The sequence below is a fragment of the Eschrichtius robustus genome, chromosome 11 (genome assembly GCF_028021215.1).
Source record: "Eschrichtius robustus isolate mEscRob2 chromosome 11, mEscRob2.pri, whole genome shotgun sequence".
Lineage (NCBI taxonomy): Eukaryota > Metazoa > Chordata > Mammalia > Artiodactyla > Eschrichtiidae > Eschrichtius > Eschrichtius robustus.
In genome coordinates this window covers 28,705,026-28,726,599 of record NC_090834.1, presented here as the reverse complement: position 1 = coordinate 28,726,599, position 21,574 = coordinate 28,705,026, and the positions used below count along the sequence as shown (strand labels likewise).

General features: G+C 37.5%; 1 protein-coding gene across 2 annotated transcripts; it reads right to left on the bottom strand.

Moving 5' to 3' along the window:
• Nucleotides 1–471: 471 nt before the first annotated feature.
• On the bottom strand, nt 472–21,557 carry LOC137772466 (centrosomal protein of 78 kDa-like). 2 transcript variants are annotated; one of them, XM_068556409.1, is made up of 7 exons: nt 21,063–21,557; nt 17,290–17,458; nt 10,779–10,842; nt 10,384–10,494; nt 6,438–6,564; nt 3,492–3,769; nt 472–2,613 (listed from the first exon to the last, which is right to left on the bottom strand). In XM_068556409.1, exons 3-6 carry the CDS (start codon nt 10,810–10,812, stop codon nt 3,700–3,702), a joined length of 342 nt encoding a protein of 113 aa, XP_068412510.1. In that variant the 5' UTR covers nt 10,813–10,842; nt 17,290–17,458; nt 21,063–21,557; the 3' UTR covers nt 472–2,613; nt 3,492–3,699. The 2 variants fall into 2 exon arrangements, with proteins under 2 accessions (XP_068412510.1, XP_068412512.1); XM_068556411.1 differs by lacking the exons at nt 17,290–17,458; nt 21,063–21,557 and adding an exon at nt 11,760–12,161.
• Nucleotides 21,558–21,574: the final 17 nt, after the last annotated feature.

Genomic DNA, 21,574 nt, shown 5'->3' with positions numbered 1-21,574 from the left:
TTGATCAACTATAAACTCTCTCAACGTCACGCTTTGTAAAATGAGGACATTCATACTATCTTCCCTTTTTTCTACCTCCTGTCTACCTTCGAAACCTAGCTTTTACGTTGTCAAAGTTGAAATTTATATTCTGTTCTATGTGCAGTTAAGTCTTCTGTTATTTGAGAGTCAGTACGGAGTAAGGTTTAAGAGAACAGGCAGAGAGCCTAAACTCAAAGCCTCGATCCAACCCTAAATTAGGTACAGCCTGGGCAAGTTCCTTCCCTGTCTCTTAGCTTCCTTTTCTCAAAGGTGGGAATGATATTAGCACCAACCTCATAAGGCTATTCAGAGGATTAAATGAGTTAATATATGCAAAAACACTTAGAGCCTAATATATACTAATTACATACTAGTACACAATACATTTCAGTACATACCAAGTTAATACTAATACATACTAAGTATAGTTTAGGTTAGTTATTTGTTATTACATGCAAGTTGACAATAAAAGCTGCAAACCAAGACAGTATTGCCATTATTACAATTAAATTAATATTGCCCACTGCAGACGTACTGTGTCTCTGTGTATAGACTACACCTCGTTCCATACTGTGTCAGTGTCACTGCCCTTGTGCAGGGTGACCACATACCCCAAGCCGCCTTGGGCTGTTCCAGTTTATACCTGTTGTCCTGATGTTACAGCATTAGAGCGTCTCCTTACACTATTGAAGTGTAAGGAGTTTGGACAAGTTCTGGTTTGGACAACAAATTACATAGGTGGTCATTACCCCTGTGTGTCACTGAAAAAGGGGACATCTATAGTGTCAAGTTTAAGTGGATTCTTCTCTTCCTCACCATTAGTAGGTTAAAAATCAACCATAGTTTAGTTTGCTTCATGTTTATGTCAGTATAGCCTTTTCTCCTCTGGAGTTCAAGTTCCTTCTCCTCTTCCTCTTCCTCCTCCTTTCCAACAGTGTCTAATACCTAGTAAGTACAATATGCCTCAAGGTGTTTCTAAGCTCTCAATCACACAATCAATAGAAGCCTCTACAATCTAGACTAGCTGCTCTCTGCACTGAATCCCCTATTACCTTCCTTCTTGGTTTACTACCCCATTTTGCTGGATTATTTCTATAAATAGCTTAAGGTGTAGCACAGGAGGTAAAATTTTCAAATTTCTTTGTGTGCAAAATATCTTATTCAGCCTCCACTTATGACTAATAGTTTGGCTGGATACAAACCCCTAGGGTGAAAATTATGTGCCTGAAAAACTTTGGAGGTATCTTTTCTAATGCCTTCCAGGATCCATGGTGCTGATGACAAGTATGATAAAGTCAGATTCTAACTTTTTTTTTAGGTGACCAGTATTTTTCTCTCTGGAATGGATGTATCCTCTCAGTATTTTATTCTATTTTAATTTTTCAGTATTTTAAAGTTTCACAATGAAGGGTGCTTAGGTATGAGTCTATTCTTATTCATCTTGCTCAAAACTTGAGTAACTATTTTCAATCTAAGGCCTGATATCTACTTTCAGCTATGGGGAATTTTGTTGCCCTTTGACAGCTTCCCTCCATTTTTTTTCTGGGTCGAGTTTCTAACAGTAACATGTTGGATCTCCCAGATGCAGCCTTTCTAACATATTTCTATCACATTTTGCATTGTGTCTTTCTTTTTTATATACTGAGAAATTTTTTTAATTCATACTGAATTTATTTCAGCAACCATATTTTTATTTCCAAGACCCCTCTCTTGCTTTCTGACCATTCTCTTTTTAATTAACACCCTAGTCTTATTTTATAGTTGCTAGCTCTTTTTAAACCTCTCAGGATACTAATCAGGGTTTTTTCTTAAATTATTTTGTTCCCTAAATTGTCCCTGGTCCTACTAGGATATGTTTTCACTCTTTTTCCCCCTCTCTCATGTTGTAAACTTTACTCAACTATCAGGCAAATGACAGTTATTTTCTATTTAAGAATGAGTGCAGAAAGCTCCCTGAAGTCAACGATTGACTGGTTTCTTATGCAGGAAGAAGCGGGGAGTAACTGTAATAGGATCCTTCCCAAACACAATTTTCTAGGGTGTAAAAACTCATACTAGCTGCCCTAGTTCTCGCCAGTTTCACTGTTTTCAAAATGAAATCATCTCATTTCAGGAGCGTGAGGGCGGGGCTGGGAGTCCACTCCTCCAAACCCAAACCTTCAATGAGCTCCCCTATTTCTGTCACACTTTTAACTAACTCAACCCTCTCCCCTACATGCGCATCTAAGCATGGGGCTACTTCTGCAGGTGGCGTCAGAATCCTCCTCAGTTGCAGGTGGTCTCTGTGCATATTCTAGGTGAAGCTTTTCATCTGTTCTACTGCTTCAGTTTCACACTCTTCCACTTGATTTCCGTCTTTCAAAACTATGTTGAAATCTCTTGATTGTTGTGGGCTTATATACTTAAACACTCTGATACCATCATTGTAGTGTCTTGTGAAAATGGAGGAGAGCTGCAAGCGTTCTCAGTGCATTCTGAATCTGCTACTCTGTGGTCCCAGTGTTTAAACTTCTTGGTCTTCCCCAGTGTCTATCATTGCTTTTAGAAATACAATCTCCTGGTCTTCTCGTGAAGGAAATGAATACATCACATCTAAAATGACAAGGAATGTGGGTTAGATGCTCTAGGGTCTTGTCGTACTCTGCCATTTACTAATAAACCACTTACATGTTACAAATTGTAGGTGCTCATTTATAAAATGAAAGGGGGTAACTCTACATGAAGTATAGATTTCTCCTACTCTAACATTTCATAATTTTCTAAGTTTTTTTTCTTAAAATGTCTCTACATTATCATTAATTTTAATTTAAAAAATAAAAATCTAACTTTCTCTTTTGAAAAATCAAAGAGTAATTACCATAATCCTACAACAATGGGATAATTAGTTCTGAAACCTGTCAAGTTTCATACGAAAAGAAAATCATATTAAATAATTTTAAAAAATTAAACATGGACTTTGTAGCACAAAGACAAGGTCCCCCCAAATAGTGTTCCTTTATTTACTAGAAATGTTCAGCTCTGCATTAAGTTCAAATAAAATAAATATATTATTTTTGAGGTGCAAAAATTTCTTATGAAAATCAATTTTTCTTTTCTGTCCATACAAACAAAAGTATGGAATGACATTAGAGGTCAGGTTTATTTGGTAATATAATGTAGCTTCTTGATATTTTTATTTTAGGAAAGGAGAATATCAACATCAAAACTTTTTTCAACTTTACTTTTATTTAAAATGAGGCCATATTTTCCTCTTATAAAAAGAGAGTTCAACTAGAACTGTCAAGTTTCTCATCTGTAAAACAAGAGCACTGAATCAGCTGACTATATTCATTCAGAACTCAATTTCTTTATCGTATGATCACTAAGGTTCTCCCTAAATCTAATATACTAAGGTTCTAAGGAAAGGAAAATATATTACTAATGACATGTTTTGATTTTTATTTCTTAGAGTTCAAATGTCCACCATTCACCTTGGTCTAAGCTTAAGGAACCATTCAAGGGGATACAATGCAGATGGGAGGGAAAAACAGAACCCTCACACAAGCTGTGCCGTGTTGCAATCAGGCTTCCGTTTGAAAAATAATCTTCTCTATAGCTTTAAAGTGATAACTTTGTACCGGCAATGCTTCTTGTTTCAGACTGATTTTCTCTGGCTCTTCCTGAACACTTTCTGAGGAATCATTGACCTCTTTGATTTCTGAGGAGGAAGGACTCTCTACTGTCACAGTCACAGGAAATTCTGATGGACCTGAGTGTCACAAGAAGAAGATAGGAAACCACAGAGTTGTTAAACTAAAGTGCAAAGAAAGAAGACAAGATTGTAAAAAAGATAACACAAGTCAGGTACCAAATATCCAAATATTAGAGGACATTTAACAAAAGTGATCTGAGGTATCATTATTTATAAATGTCTCTCACTGCTCCTTAGTCTAAAACAGGCAATGATTAAGTAAAATTACAGTAACTTTTTTTTGCTATGTTACTGTACAGACCTCTGTTGTACATGGTTAGGATTAGTAATGGGAATTGCCCATATTATTTTATTAAGGTTCTTTCACAGAAGCCAAGTGAAGAGCCAAGGTAAACATTTTCTCTCAGATCAACTTTATACTGCAAATAAAAAATTTATTCTTCACTATCAGACAAAAACAGTCTGGAAGAAAATGTAGTTTTTCAGAGGAAAATACATCAGTAAAGGGACTGAAAGAATCAGAAGAATAATCAGAAAGTCAACATATCTAAGCTGTGTATGATAGATGTTAGAATTTTTAAAAAATAAATCACATACACATACACAACTAAAACTGACCCATCAAAAATTTCACCTTCTCATCACCCTTAAGCCAAAACTAGGGTAACAGTAATACAATTCTCCTGTCAAGCTTCACTGCCACTGCAATGTTGTTCAACTGGACATTTCCAAATATTTAAAACCTGACCTGGCCACAACCCCATAAATTCTACAGATCATAAAGAAGTGTGCTGGCATTATGTAACTACGCAGAAGACAAGTCACTAGGACACCATTTTGACAACAAGCAGCAAACCTGCAGCATAGGAAAATCCCAACAGGAGAACGAGGTGCATACTCCTCTCTCTGGGCATGCAAGGGCAGGACTGACACCCAAGATGCTCCTCTCTCAACCTCAGCAGTGGTGCCTTTCACAGAGCAACTATGCAGTCTCCCAGAACCACTGGGAAGGAGAATCTGATACAGACAGTATTAGCTTGCCATGAGGCCATAAGCGAGGGAATGTGTGTGGCCTTGGTGAGAGAGCAGAGGTGAGGGAGATGTTGCTTTATATTGGCTTTCAGATCAGGAATTTGTACATCTAGCCTGCAAACAATGTTTCTTGCAAACATATGAACACTCTTGAGTATGACAGCTCCATGTGAGGGGTCAGAAATGGCAGTCAAGTTCGTTTCACTGGGTAACAGCTGATTTGCGGACTGGAGAACAGGCTTCCTTGTTTACAGACAACCACAAGGCTGCCAGTTGTGTGCCAAATCCACACAACTACACAGTTGCATTGGGAGAGTGACCAAACATGTTTTACATGGATTTATTTCAGAGAGGGAAATGCTTCTTGTAAGGCTCTGTCAGTTTAAAAAGCAAGAAGAATGACCATCCACCTTTCCCAACTCAAGCCCTATATATCATAAATATGATAGCTACACACCAGCAACTGATTACATACATCACGAGCTTTGATGAATGCAAAGCCCCTAAAAAGATATCAACAAAATGAAGTTAGATCTTGATGTAAATACATCACCAGTTAAACTCAGTTAATACAACTATTTAGTATTATGTACAGTATCCATACAGAATTGGGTATAAAAATAAATAAGCTCAAAAGAAGGACCTGGAGGGCTCTGCTACAGAGAAAACTGAACAGAATTCAGCCGACTGGCTTGGTGATAACTCTCTGAACTGCTGAGAGGCCCCTTCAGTTCCTATGTTCAGGATGGTTGAGATTTCAGTCTCCCTTCTTTAAATGGTGATATTAATCATTCTCTAATCTACCACTCTGTGTGACGAGGATGGACCTGATATTAAGTGTCTCAAGAAGAAGATAGGAAACCACAGAGTTGTTAAACTCAAGTGCAAAGACTGGGGATTCAACACTATAGTTTATGCAACAGCAATTCACATTACCATTCGCAAAAAAGTAGTCGGTTGTCCAATGGGGATTATAAACATCAATTTAACATGAGCAACTGAACAGATATTTTACACAGTAACTACTTCAAGTACTATTTAAAATCAATTCTCTTTGTTTTCTTAAGCAATTGTTAATCCCCAATTTCGTGAATACTACCAAGTAAGTCACTTAAAAATCATCTAGAGCAATCTATTTCACTTAGCAAGCCTAAAGCTATAGTTCAACAATTTTATTTACTGTTCTATGACAAAAATTACTATGAACAGCTATCCCCTGGATAAGCAATCAGCTAAAGCTAGTTTGACTCACTAAATCTGATTTACTGAGTTAATAAGCCAGTTGATTTAGAATAGGTCTAATGCATATTTCTCATCCATTCTGCATTAAACTATTTCCCATGCCTAAAATGTCTTTTTTCCCATTCGTACATATCCGAATTCCTACTTCTGTGCTGTAGGGCTTGGCTCAACTACACCTTCCTTTAGTGAAACTTTTCTCACCTGCACAATTGGAGATAATTTTAGTCTCCTCAAAACTCCCACGGGGTTACCTCTGCTGTGACACTTGAGAAACAACTTGAAACTCCCAATTACTTTTTGTTTTTCTTCCTTAGAGGGATCATTAGGCAGAAGCCATGTGTGAGTTATCTTTTTGCCTCTATAGAAAGCACCAGAGACCTCCCACATAATAGAAGTTCCAAAATAAAGAATTCTGAACGACTGAAAAAGACAGGGAATGCAAACACGTTACCTGTTGCTTTTTGCACGTTCTGCAGTACGCCACGGCAGGAAACCAGACACACCAAGTGGTAGAGGTTCAGGACCATAACATTCTTTACCAGCAGAGTGTTTACTTACAGGTTTCTTTGCAGCCAAGCCTATGTTTGACAAAGCATGAAAAGAAGGAATCAAGATGCACCAAAGGTCTACAGAGCAACTGTCACATGTGTACACTTTGAAAGGAATCAAACAGGCACTTGACAATGATGCCAAGGCCATTAAAAAGAGGAGCGTTTTGTACAAAGGTTTTACATAAGCCAGCATTTTTTAAAAGTATAAGTTCTCTACCGTAACAAGTTATTTTAACTAAAACAAAAGTATAGAGATGTGCAGAAATGCAAAAATAAATTTTTAAAATAATCCCAAAGTATGATACATTTCATGTATCATGCAGAAACACTCAAGTTTACTGAATCTTGGAACACCTTTGGCATTTCTGAATCTCAAGGACACAGAAACACAGATACACCCATGACTTCTGCCAAACAGAATCTTCAGAATTAGACCAAAATTTCAATTTAAGATGAATTTTTCTATGTAAAAACAATAAAAGTTATAAGGCTGCAAGTTGCTGGGTGGTAGGTGAGTCAATGTTACTCTCCTACAAGCCTGTCAACCTTCACTGCTCCTTTGATTTCATATAGAAAATACACAAAAAAACAAATGAAACCCACTGGATAAAAGAGTGAAATGTGGAGACTTATCCTATATTTCAGTAGTAAAGAGGCAAGTATCTTTATATGAAATATTTGGTTGCAAAAACTAGACTTATGTGTTAATATTTTATTTAGAACAAGCCATATATTAAAATTCACATTTAAATATTTAATTTGAATTTACTGAAAACAAATATCATAGGTTAAAATTGTTATATTTATCCTTCAAATCTACTATATTTTATGTTATTTGATTTATTTTAATAGATCTTTATTGGAGTATAATTGCTTCACAATTCTGTTAGTTTCTGTTACACAACAAAGCCAATCAGCCATATTCATACACATGTCCCCATATCCCCTCCCTCTTGAGCCTCCCTCTCACCCTCCCTAACCCACCCCTCTAGGTCATCGCAAAGCACCGAGCTGATCTCCCTGTGCTATGCTGCTCATTTCTGCTATATTTTAGCAGCATTAGGATGCAGGGTAAAATGGAGTGTATGTGGTAATATAGGACAAATATTTCATAGAGTGTAGCTTACTGATAATCACCACACAATCCTGTGTGATTTACATGCCTCTTAAAAATATATAGGAGCTCAGTTCATTTTGTGCTATTTTATTGTGTTTTTTAACTTAATTACCGTCAAAAAAAAATGTTTGTATGCACGTGGTTTGTATGTGTATACCCTTCCTTTACTTTCAGAAACTAATGCAAATACATTTGTATTAAAATTTTTTTTAATTACACTTTTCTTGTTAGGAGATAAAAAATATTTCTAATAAAAGTTCCCATCTTTTTTTAGGCATACATAATTACAATATAAATGTGTCACAATTCACACCATTATTTCACGCCTATACTCACCTGGATCTAGGTATATACCCAGATACTGATTTGGCTTACCTCTATGTCTCCAAATAACTGAGGCAAATACAAAATAAAGCCCAAGAAATAAAATTACTCTTCAAATAGCTCAATGAGCTTGTATACTTCAGTTACATTTCCACTTTGTTTAATCATGCTAAATTTTTAAAAAAGTTTAATTGTTTTCTTCTCATTCCATGATGCCCTATTATATACCACCAGGTACTAATTTTACAGATTTCCTAATATGTTTTACATATACATGTTTTATTTATATATATTTCCATTTCTAATATCATAGCAAAAGTCAACTTAGCTATTTTAAGAACACTTTACATATGATATACAGTTTTAATAATAATATCTAATTAGTGTGATATCACAAATCTTAACTTCTTAGTTGTACTATTTGATTATTAAAATATCACTCTCTTGAAATAACAATTGGCAGACGATCATAAGCTTTTTTTTGACTTCATAAACACTCTTAACAACTTCTATTTAATACACTATTGTCCAAGCAAGTTGATTAATAGAGAATCAAAAACATACATCTTTAAGTAGAAAAAAAAAAAGCTGTATTTATGAAGATGTTTACAATAGTTGATTTTAGGTTATTTCCAATTTTTCACCAATTTAAAAAATTGACCATCTCAATGAAACCTTGTGAATACAATGTTAAAAAGTATAACTATGAATCATAAAATTTAAATTTAGTATGAAAAGATAAACATGGCAAATTATATTGAAGCTATGTGGAATTATGTTTATAGACAGCAGGAAGAGAAAATAAAAATGTATATATTGCTTGATAGGATAATGGGATTAGAGGTGGTCTTTTAAATTTTTCATTGTTATGCTAATACAATACCTTTATAAAACCCAAAAATCTTCAAACAACACATTTTAAAAAAATTGTGGGGCTTCCCTGGTGGCGCAGTGGTTGAGAATCTGCCTGCCAATGCAGGGGACATGGGTTCGAGCCCTGGTCTAGGAAGATCCCACATGCCGCGGAGCAACTAAGCCCGTGTGCCACAACTACTGAGCCTGCGCGTCTGGAGCCTGTGCTCCGCAACAAGAGAGGCCGCGATAGTGAGAGGCCCGCGCACAGCGATGAAGAGTGGCCCCTGCTTGCCGCCAACTAGAGAAAGCCCTCGCACAGTAAACGAAGACCCAACACAGCCAAAAATAAATAAATTAATTAATTAATTTTTTTTTTAAAGTGAAATTCTTAAAAAAAAAAATGTGGTAAAATACATAAAACAGAAAATTTATTATTTTAACCATTTTAAAGTGTACCGTTCAGTGGTATTAAGTCAACAAATTTTTAAAACTTTCAGAGGGCACCTGAATAAAAGATGTGTTGTCCATTGGTGATTTTAATGTATCTGGTATATAACTAAAGTCACCACAGAACTTTTTTTGGGAAATTGGCAGATCATAAACATAAAAAATTTATTTTGCTTTATATTAAACCTTATTGCTTTACTGTTTCAAAATTCAAACTTACTCACAAGAAAGAGTCAGTTTCATATTAGATTTGGTTTAACAAATGCTGCTCCTACTATTCATTCTCATCACCAAAAAAAAAAAGACTATTTGTGACTAACGATAATATGTTCCAGAAAATAAAAAGTTAAGGTCTCTTAGAAACAATACAAACATTATCAGTAGAAGTAAATTATAGCAAATTTCTATATTCAGGAGAATGTGAAACTTACACCACTGATTGTTAAAGGGTTTTAAAAGCTTTTTATTACATTTGGTAACAAAATAATAGGCTTAGTTGTAAAATCCTGGGTTAACTACCATTTGGAAAATTAAATATACATTACAGTAAACATTGTTTTTCTAAAATGTTCAATCTAGGTCAATGAACTTGTCTGTAGAAGTCTTTTGTAAGGATAATACATATTTCAAGTTTTTTTATCATTGAGAGAAACAAGATATTACCTGATTCAAAAATTTAAGTAAGCATTTCTAAGAAAGAAGCAGGAAACAATGGGAAGGTTGGAACTGGGAAGAAATTTTATTTCTAATAGCACACAAGGTAATTCTGCATTAAAAAAAAATCATTCCTCAAAAGCACCACTACTAAAATTATCATCAAAGTGCACCCCAAATTTCAATTGCAAAGTATTAGAAGTAATTATCAACCAGGAAATATTTTCAAAATAACGAAGTTTTTATGAGATCCAAACAATAATGTTGGTTAATATTAACATTTCTTTAAATTCATTTATTATATCTATATTCTATAAATTCTCATAAGTATCAAAATAATCATAGGTCTCCTAATATGCATGTGGTTAATATTGGCTGTTTTAATTTTAGCACACCGGAAAACATAAGGGGTATAAGTTCTAGTAACATTAAAAACAAGAAAGAGTTACCAATTCTAATAGTAGCTTTTCCTTTTTGATCACTTCCCAAAATTATAGTTCTCTTTTTCTGTCTAGCAGCTTTGGATGGTTCCTTCACGATGGAGAAGTTATCCACTGGTACTGAGACAGAAATGATAAATATGCCATTTAAGTTACAGGTAATTTATGACGGTTTGATCTTAATTGGAAATTAAGATACTTTAAGTTAATCAAAGGTTTTCAATCTGCATTTCTGGGAACCTAAATTAAAGCATCACACAACATTTTCAAAAACAGAAAAGCCATTTGATTTGACGAAAAACTTAGTTTTAAGATGGCAGAATTGATAATTTTCTTTTAAGAAGGAAAGAAAAACAAGCCATTAAAGAGAAATTCTTCCGAGAAAACTAAAACATGTTATATACCTCTGACTTGGCACTCCTTCCATCTGGAGAACATTTCTTATAACTGCTTTCATCACAGAATGATCTAAAGTAAAATAAATTGAAATTAGAGTAATTATTTCCCAGTGAGTGGCTATTTCCATTTAAAACCAAAAGCCAACTAATTATTGCTTTTCCCATAAAATTAAATATGAAATCTACATTATATAATTATACACTTATTTCCCCCTTGTGTATTCTAATTTCTTCCTCAAACACCTAAGATGCCATCTTGCAGACTGCCTCCAGTGGCTACTATTTTGGCAGCAGCAAAGGTCAACTTTCAACATTTTGCATCTAAAGTGGCTTTGGATACCTCTGGATAGAAAGTACAGTCTGAGCACTGTCCAGACACTTAGATACCTAAAGGGCATCTAAGATAACAAACCAAAGTCCTGATATTCCCTCAAAAGCTGCTCCTCCCATCAGCCCCCTTTTTCTAAGTGATACCACCCAGTTGCACACATAATCGTCAACGACTTGTCTCCTTGTTACTATTTCCTTCATACCCCACATCTAATCTATCGGCAAGCCTTGTTAGCTACACCCTCAAAATACAACCTGAATTCAACCACTTTTCACTTGCTCCAAACTTCCAGCCTAAGCTAAGCCATAAACATCTCTTATTTGGACCACTGTGATAGTCTCCTAACTGGTCTCCCTGTTTCTCTTCTTTATCCTCCCAAGTCCATTCTCCATACCAGGTCACCTTATTCAGATACTATTTGGATCATGCCTTTTTCCAGTTCAAAACCCTCTACCCATTTAGAATCATCCAAATCTTTACTCTGGCCTTCAAGACTTTACAAGATCAGACCCCTGGCTAGCTCCTTGACCTCATGTCATACCACACTCTTCTTCACTCAGTACTCTGGTCATGTTGGCCTCCTTGCTTTTCCTTAAATACTCCACCCACCTACATGCCTGCATGCTCATTGCCTCCTTGTCCTGGAATGTGCTTACCCCAGATCTTCCATGGCTTGCTCCTCTCTTCATTCAGGTCTCCGTTCAAATGCCATTTCTCCAGTGAAGCTGTCCCCTAACAAACTTATCCAATGGAGTCCTACCTGCCCCCACTCACTCTCCTTACATTAAGATATTTTTGCACTTCCTACTATCTAAAATTATATTACTTATCTGTTTACTCATTTCTATCTGAACTCCTTCACTAGAATGTAAGCTCCATAGGGCAAGACTTTTGTCTGTCTGGTTCACTGCTTTATCCATAGTGCCTAAACCCGTATCTGGCACACAGTAGGTATTAAAAAAATTACTTGTGAAACTGACAAATGAATAAAGTACTCCTTGCAAGAATTCAGGGTTTGCACAAGAAGGAAATAATGCTCTTGGTGGAAGCAGGCTTAGTATCTAGGTTCACCTCTATTCTGAGTAGAGATAAGAACAATTTACAAGTATAACTCACTTTAATTAGTAAATTATCTGCTAAAAACCTAAGGGACGTACAACATTAGAAAAGTACCATTTTCTAGGATACAAATAATAACAAATTCAAATAATGTGTGAATAGAGAATACATACTAAAAACCTATCATGAAAGTATGATGGTCAAGAACTCTCGCAGTAAAAGGTCAGACAAAAACCAGAACAAATGATCATGAATTCTAGTAGTTCTGGGGCTGAACAACCTACTCATTTAAACAAAAGGGATCATCACAAAAGAACAGGTATTAAAAAATATTACATGAAAGGAAACTATCATGAGTCATTTATTTAAGTGCTGCGTGGACCATCACATTAAAATAACTAGAGTCTTTCAACACCCCATGACACACAGAAATAGCAAGTCAGACATACGGATCTGACAGGATATGATACAACCCTTACAAACTCTCACTACAGAAGAATGGACACAGGGTGTAATTAACCAACTAGCCAAATTAATGCAAACAGCCAGTAAACCTCACCAGTAAATCAAATGAATACAAAATAAAACATAATGTGGTTATTCTCCTATCAGATTAAGCCAAGATTCTGTAAGAAAAGTCTTTAAAATGTCTATACTCTTTTGACCCAACAACTCTCTTTCTACGAATTTAACCAAAAGAAATAGTCACAGATATAGGTAAGGATATATATCAGAGTACTATTTGTAACTGAAAAACTGGACATACATTTTATACAAGATTGGATAAGCTATGTGTACTGTGGCATATTCATATAATGGAACACTGAACAGTCACAAAAAAATGATGCAGTAGATGCAAATTTACTGACTTGCTAAGATGGTCATACTAAATTAACTGAAAAAAGTTATAAAATTTGGAGTAATCCCACTTGCATAAAAAAGGGAGAGGTACTCATTTTTGTAGCCTTACAGTTTTTTAAAAGTGCTACCAGCCAGTGTTTGTGAGAGGCAGGTTTTACATCCACTCTTGGGGTGGACTACAAATTGGCATAGCCTTTCTGGGTGGTAATTTGGCAATGTGTATCAAAAGTCTTAAAAATATGTCACACTTAGTCATTCCACTTCTAGTACCTTATTCTACAGAAGTAATCCCGATGGACACAGAGATGTATATACAACGTATTCACATTGTTTGTGACAGGGAAAAGCAAACTGTCTAAATCTAATTGCAAAGAATTGATTAAACTATGGGACATCAATATGATGCAATACTACATGATACCTCATTAAGTGAAAAAAGCAGGAATATGAAATAGCAAGTATACTACAATTCTATTTTAGTAATCCCTAAGTGTACAAATATATTTATAGAAAAAAAAAGACTGAAAATATATACACCAAAATGAACAGTGATTATGTCTGGGTATTAAGTTTATAGGTAATTGTTCTCTTGTTACTCTGCATTTTCTGTAAAGACTATATGCAACTCTTAGAGAAAGTTTAAAAGCAACATAAAAGCTATTAGAAAAATGAGGCTTTAAAAAAATCCTATCACAACAGTATCATGCCAAAAGCTAAGCATATATTATATTAAAAATTCAATATTTTCAATTTTAGAATTTACCTCCAAGCCATAATTCCTCACTAAGAGATTCTGCAAAAGCACGAGCACCCAGGTCACCAATGAGCTTGTTACAGTTCAGGAAGATACGCCTCAAACCAGGCATACAGTCAAAATCAAGTATCCTGGAACGAAGACTCTCAGCCCAAGTTTCTTCATGCCTTCTGATAGTCTGATACTTCAAAGATTTAATGGGATGAAATTAAGATGCTTCAAGAAGGAAACAGGGTGTGCCTACTGAGTATGGCTTATATGTCAGAGATTTACACACACACATATCAAGCATATATGCCAGGAGAATCAACCTGAGAAATTAAACAGTCAGTTCAGCTTTAAGAGCCTAGTGACCCAGATTCTAGTCGGTCAGTGATTAGATTCCAGCCACTGGATGACCTGTTTCTGAACAGTTATGTAAAGTTGGACAACTCAATTACAGTCTAAGAATTATTTTCCTTATCTTCTAAGTCAGGGAATTGGTTCTAAATTCTATCATTGCTGAGGCTCTAAATGTCATCATTCTGTCCTCCAATGGTCTCCAACCACCTGACTGGGCAACCCATAAGAAAACTTTTTAATATGCATCTTATTTTTTAACAAATTATATACACGAAGTTCTATACATATAATTTATGTACATTATAAACTACACAGATATTTTTTAAATGATACAAAGCTAAATAGGTTCTAATATTTTCTTTTCCTAACTTCTAAGGCATTATTTTATTTTATTTATTTTTAAAAAATATTTATTTATTTGTTTGTTTGCTTGTTTGCCTATGCCGGGTCTTTAGTTGCGGCCTGCCGGATCTTTTACTTATTGCATGTGGGATCTATTTCCTTGAGCAGGGATCGAACCGAAGCCCCCTGCATTGGGAGCACAGAGTGTTAACTGCTGGACCGCCAGGGAAATCCCAGGCATTATTTTAAAAACTATATTTACAAAATGGATCTCACATGCTACCTAGGGTATGCACACAAACTTTAGAGGCCTGGACTATGCAGAGCCAGTTTAATGTGCCTTGGGAAAATAATGGTTTGACATTTAACCACAAGTCTTGTCTTAAAGACATTCAATTCTTTACATTCATAAAATAAATTCTGGTAACAGGGAACACTGACTTTAAATGAAAAAAGTCTTGTTACAGTCTTGAAAAAATAAAAGACTCAAAGTGCCTTTGACACTCTAAAAGGAAAATCATTAGTGTCATTCTCCTATTAACAATAGCTTATAAAAGCTCCAAGCAAAAATAACAGCAATCACTTACACAGTGCTTAGTATGCACCAGGCACTATTTATACAAATTAGTTCATTTAAACCTCATAATGAGGCATAGACGTTAAGTGATTTGCCCATGGTCAAATGCTATGAAAAGGGAGAAAGGGAATTTGAACCTAGGCCATTTGGTTTCGGCACCCAAGTTCTTGACTTTTTTCTCCCCCAGGGGTTAATGGACTTGCCCTGTATAGGCTCAAAGAATTCTTCAATTTTTAAAATCTAAATTTAAACATTTCCAGCTTTGTGGGCTATACAGTTTCAGTTGCAACTACTCAACCCCACTGGTGTAGGCTGAAAGTAGCCATAGCTACCATGTAAACAATGGGTGCGACTATGTTCCATAAAAACTTTCTTTACAAAATCAGGCGGCGGGCTGGATCTGGCCCACAAGTCATAGTTTACCTATCCCTGATCTGTACCATCAAACTACTAAAAAGGCTTCATGTCAAATTATTAAATAATTTAGGCCTAAATACAGTAATTATAACCACTGTAAAGTTGTTAAGGCATTAGTTTAAAAACTGTATTTACAAGTTGCTGATGTAGCAATTTTTATTAGTTTATAAACTACAGCAGCTAATAGACACTTGATTCATTTAAATCTTGAAGACTATAATGGCATAGTTTCTTCACAGCATCACAATAAATGTTTTCAGTAACTAAAAATACATAGAAGTATTATTATGTATTATATATTAAATCTCTTATTTCTAAAATTAAGTGGACTATCTTTACTAAATGGTAGGATCTCAAACTGAAAACTGGTCATATTCTTTCAACAACGTGAAGATGCACTCACAGGTATCAAAAGACAAAAATTAATGGCCATCTGTGTCAATGTAGTAATGTGCTTCAATCACATATGTTTTCATGAAAGTTTAAACATAAAATCGCCTTTAAGATCTTGGCCATGTAATCTGCTCCCTGCCATGTCAGATTACAGCCCGTGAAGTTTACTGTCTTAAGAGTGATAGAGTTCTTTATACCTTGACAAATAACTAAAAGGAAAAAAAAAAAACACACACACACACAATAAGATGAAGAGCCTATACATTTGTCAATCTTGACTTATTTGCTTTTCTTGAGTCAATTGAAGGTTTATAGCCACATTCTTAAAATCATTAACTACAATCTTCCCAAACAGGTAACTGATGAACTGATGCATTCTAAAACTTGTCAGTAACAAAGTGTTATTCCAGTTTACAGCAACAGTTTAATTCTATTTAGGTACTAAAACTGAATACACTGAATACTGCAAACTTTATTGCCAACCACTCAGTAAAGTACTAAATACTTTTGAGAAAAAGGAAAAAAAAGAAAAACCTAAAAAGCATAAGACTCTTCCGATTTTCATTTCCAATGATACATGCCAATCTTGATGATCAATCAGCTATTTAAATGTCAACTATAAACCCAGTATTTTATTAGCTGCTATGCAGTATACTAGAGCAATAGAAGAGAGAGGACCTCAAACCCTCTGTTCCCTCAAATTGAAAGGAAGGCTTCCTTACCCCCTCAGACCACTACTGGACATAGGGCACGCACACTAATGTTTCAGGACCCCAATGAAGAGTCACCTGCTTTGTGATTACTTCCATGGCACACCCTCACCAACACCACTGAATTTGCTGCTCCTACGGGACGTTACATATATTTCCTATTTTAACACATACCACAGTGCATTATAATTATGATTGTAGATAGATGTTCTAACAATTTAAAGAGAATGATGACTTTTTTGCTCTTTATGTTTTGCTATTTCCCTTCCCATAATATTTTTTGAAGAGAAACCTTAGAAATATAAACAAACACAAAAAACAGAAAATATACAAAACGTGTGGTTTGTGGCTTAACACAAACTTAAGTAAGATTAATTCTGACAGTATCCAGCATGACAAACTTCCATGGTACAAATGAGAATGGACCAAGGTTTGAGCAGGTACAGGCGACAATCCAGGCATGAACAACACCAAGGAAAGGTAGACAGGAAAATGTAGACAGACATGGTATGTAGGAAATCACGAGACCAGTCTGATGGGAAGAGACTTAAACAAGACTGAAATTCACTTTCTAAACCTCCATCACCAACTGGACGATTCTCAAGACACAGGTGCACCAAAGAAGTCAATTATTCAATCCCTTTAATGGGGAGGAACAGTTTAAAATTTTATTTTTTTAGTTTACCCCAAAAGCAAGTATCAAATGTTGGCAGGACACAATGAAGGCTTACCTTTGTTAACATAGTTAAGTCTCTCTCAGAACTAGCCCATTTAGCTTCAGGTTCCTTAGCGCACCCGACGCACTTACACAGCATTCATGAGCTTTACACAACTGGAAGGTCACATCTTTATTTCTTATCGCAGGAACACAACTTCTGTAAACTTTACTTCTGTCACAACCTAAAGCAAAATTATTGTAAAATGAGTGATTTAAACCGTACATTTTATCATCATTAAAAAGTATCTAAATAAATAAAAAAGCATCTGCTCTGTGCTAAAGATTAGAAACAACTCCTGCCTTTAAAGCCTTCATTAAGAAGGAAGATGTATAAACTCAAAATTTCAATCACATGAGATAAGTAAACATAACCTTTATGCACAGAGGTTCCTATGGAGGCAAAAAATTATATCTAAGTGACGGCTTCATGATAACCCTGAAGTAGAATCTAGAAAGATGAGAGTATGCAGAGTTGGAGTAGGAGGTGCATTAACTGCAGAGGGAACATCTGTGAAGAGACACTCAAGCCTGATTCCTGCTGGGCACAGTAAATACTGCAGGTGGGGATGACTAAAGGCCAGGGGTCCAAGTGCGAGAAGAGACAGAAAGGAAAATAGAGATGCTGGCCAAAGCAAGCCTGGGAGAGAGCATGGCTTGTATCCCACAGGTGATGAGGCCTGGGACTACCACTGGCTGAGTAAGGGTGCCTCCGCTGATTAGAAAAAGGCATCCCGCTGCTGAAGGACCGATTAGATAAAGGGAGTGATCACAAAAAGATCCCCTTCCTCAGGGCCAAAGAGCCCCATGAGGGTTGGCCGAGCACAGTTCAGACTACACGCCTCTGGACACACGCTGGGCAGCTAGTATGCACTAACTCTGTGTGGGCAAGCCATTAGCAGCATTATTTTAAGCGTATCTTTTTATGTTAGAAGATCACTTAACCCAAGTAGGCAGATGAACTTAGAGGAACTGAGCCCAGGGGCCGTGAAACCACCCAGGAGTTTCTGCCATAGTCTGGGCAAAATGTAATATGGATGAAGAAGCAAATTTAAGAGGAGGCCAAAATTTACAAGCTAGATCCACTGTATGCAAGACATAAAGAAAGTTCAGTGAAGGAACTCTGAAGAGAATGGGCTCTACAATAAATTTTTCTTATATTCAATGTAAAATATTAGGCAAAATTAAGTACAGTGGCCTTTAAGGTCCTTTCCAGCTCTAATTTCTCTTGATTTCTAACTTATTACTCTGGTTAAGTAAAGTCCCTTCAGAGGTACAGAACAGTTCTTACACCTGAATGGGATGCAAAGAATAATCTGACTTCTCTTCACCAGGGAATGAGTTGAACGGTCCTTGCAGGAGAGACAACAGATGGTGTGAACCCCAGATCCTAGAAAAGGGCCAGGCACACAATAAGTATTCAGCTTTTCAAAAACAAATGAACAATCATTTCCTATCCTAGATCTTCACACCCTTCCTCTGCTGGCTACTTTCTCTCAGCTTATAAACATCCTCAAATATACCCACTTAAAAAACTCTCAAACCTGGAGTTAGAGTCTGTCATACAGAGTGAAGTAAGTCAGAAAGAGAAAAACAAATACAGTATGCTAACACATATATACGGAATCTAAGGAAAAAAAAAAAAAAAGGCCATGAAGAACCTAGTGGCAAGACGGGAATAAAGACACAGACCTACTAGAGAATGGACTTGAGGATATGGGGAGGGGGTGGGGTGAGATGTGACAGGGTAAGAGAGTGTCATGGACATATATACACTACCAAATGTAAAATAGATAACTAGTGGGAAGCAGCCGCATAGCACAGAGAGATCAGCTCGGTGCTTTGTGACCACCTAGAGGGGTGGGATGGGGAGGGTGGGAGGGAGGAAGATGCAAGAGGGAAGAGAAATGGGAACATATTGTATATGTATAACTGATTCACTTTGTTATAAAGCAGAAGCTAACACACCATTGTAAGGCAATTATACTTCAATAAAGATGTTAAAAAAAAAAAAAAAAAAAAACTCTCAAACCTATGATTCTTTGGATCTTCTTGTGGATAACCTAAGTCTCTCCCATGCCTTCAAACACCTGTCCTCCCAAAAAGCCCAGATCTGTATCTTGGGCCCAGACCCATCTACCAGGACCCTCTAAAGCACTGAAGATGAAGTAAGATCCTCTCGCCACCCCCAATCCCTTTCTACTGTGCTCTGTATCTCACAAAAAGATGCAGCTGTAAACTGTCACCCACGTTTGCTGTCCTCCCTTTTCTAACTGGTCACCAGGCTTCACCCATTCTCTCTCAGATCTCCAAAATCCAGTCCAACTTTTTATAACTTAAGTGGGACCCTTAGATTACAATTCACCCTGCACCCAATCAACTGCATTCCACATGGAGGTCCCAGTGAGCCTCTAAACCAGAATTCCATTTCACTGTTCTTTGGTGTTTCCCACAGCCTTCAGGATAAACATCCAAACTTCTGACAGGACAAACAAGGCCCCTTTCTGTTGGGCCTCACTAGGTTTCCAGTATCAACTCTCATTTCTTTCCCAAACCCTGAGTTCCAGTCCTGTACATTAGTTTTGCCATATTTTCTTATATTTCTCAATCTTTAACACACACTGCTCCGTCCTGCCACCCCAGGAGCTTCTACATATCCTTAGAAAGAATGGCACCTCCTCCAAGAAGTCTACCCTGAACTTTCCCTTCCAAGATTCTGTGCTCTGCAAAGGTGAAAGATGGGGAGGAGGGATAAATTAGGAGTTTGGGATTAACATATACACACGACTATATATAAAATAGATAATCAACAAGGACCTACTGCATAGCACAGGGAACTCTACTCCATATCTTGTAACATACTGTATGGGAAAAGAATCTGAAAAGGAATGGATATATGTATAACTGAATCACTTTGCTGTACACCTGAAACTAACACAATATTGTAAATCAAGTATACTCCAATATAAAATAAAAATTAAATTAAAGAAAAAAGAGATTCTGTGCTCTGTAGCACCAGAACTCACTTCCTCCAGAGCACTGACTACTGTGCTTGTGTTTACCTGCCACCCAGTAGAAGGGGAGCTTACCTAGGGCAGAAGCATAGTCTCCAGCAGCCCGTGGTTCTGACAACTCATTCAAGTGCCAGGATACTTTACACACATAACCTGCTTAATTAATTCTAAGAACCCACAGAAAGAGTGGTTTTTAATGTCATTTTACAAGTGTGGGGATTGTAGTGCAAAAGAAACCTGCCCAGGCCACAGAGAGCATAAGCCCTGGAATTCAAACCCTAAGCTGCCTTCACACTGGTGCTCTTTCCACTATATGATATGACTATTGAAAAAAACATTTTTTTTCCTGAGCCCTGTTTTAATGGAAAGGAAATGAAGCTGGGATATATCAATTTCCTAATCGCTTTGGTGTGTACAAGGCAAAGTCATTCAACAGACCAGGTAACATCTGTGCAACAATTAACGATGCTCCAAACTGTGCTAAGTGTTCTACATTGTAGAGTCTACAAGCATTAACAGAGTGAGACCTTGTAACCTCCACAGAGAGTGGGTCCTATTAAGCCCATGCTACAGATGAGAACACTGAGACCTAGAAGCCTTAAAGCACTCAGCCGAGGTCACCAAGCTGGCAGGGGTCCTCAGCCGCACGCCCTATCTAGTGCACGCACACCCGGGCACTGGGCACCGGTTCTAGTGCCCACCCTCCACCTTGCACCATCTAAAACCCCGCTTCGCAGCGCCCACACGAGGGCCCCTGGAAGCGGGAACTACAAACCTGTCTCGCCAAGCCGTGGCTGGAAGAAGCTCTGGATACAGATCAGGGGCAGAGGGTGCTCAAGAGCGGCGTCCAGTCCACCCCAAGGTGGCGGTCAGCGTTGGAGTCCAGCAGGCCCTTCTGCGGGGAAGCGCACATGGCCGGCAGAGGCAGCGAGTCCTGCAGCGCACACAGGCCCTCACAGGGCCAGAAGTCGGCCACGCTGTCGCGGCGCAGCTTCACCGAGTGATCACGGCCAGAGCGTGGCCTCGGGGACGCTGGCTGCGGACACGATGCCCACACCCGCCTGGGGGTCCCGGCTCACCACCCAGCCCCTCGGGCGCCCACCGCCCGGCGGCTGCAGCGCCGCAGCGTGTGCAGGACCCGCGTCGCAGCCAGAAGACGCAGGGCCACGGGCCCCAGCTAGGCAGGCCCCCTCCATGCCGCGCTCCCGCGCCCCCGTATCGACGGCTGTCGCCGCCGACCTCAACGCCTTCCGCGCCGCAGGGCTGCGGTTTAAGCCTGCGTGCGGC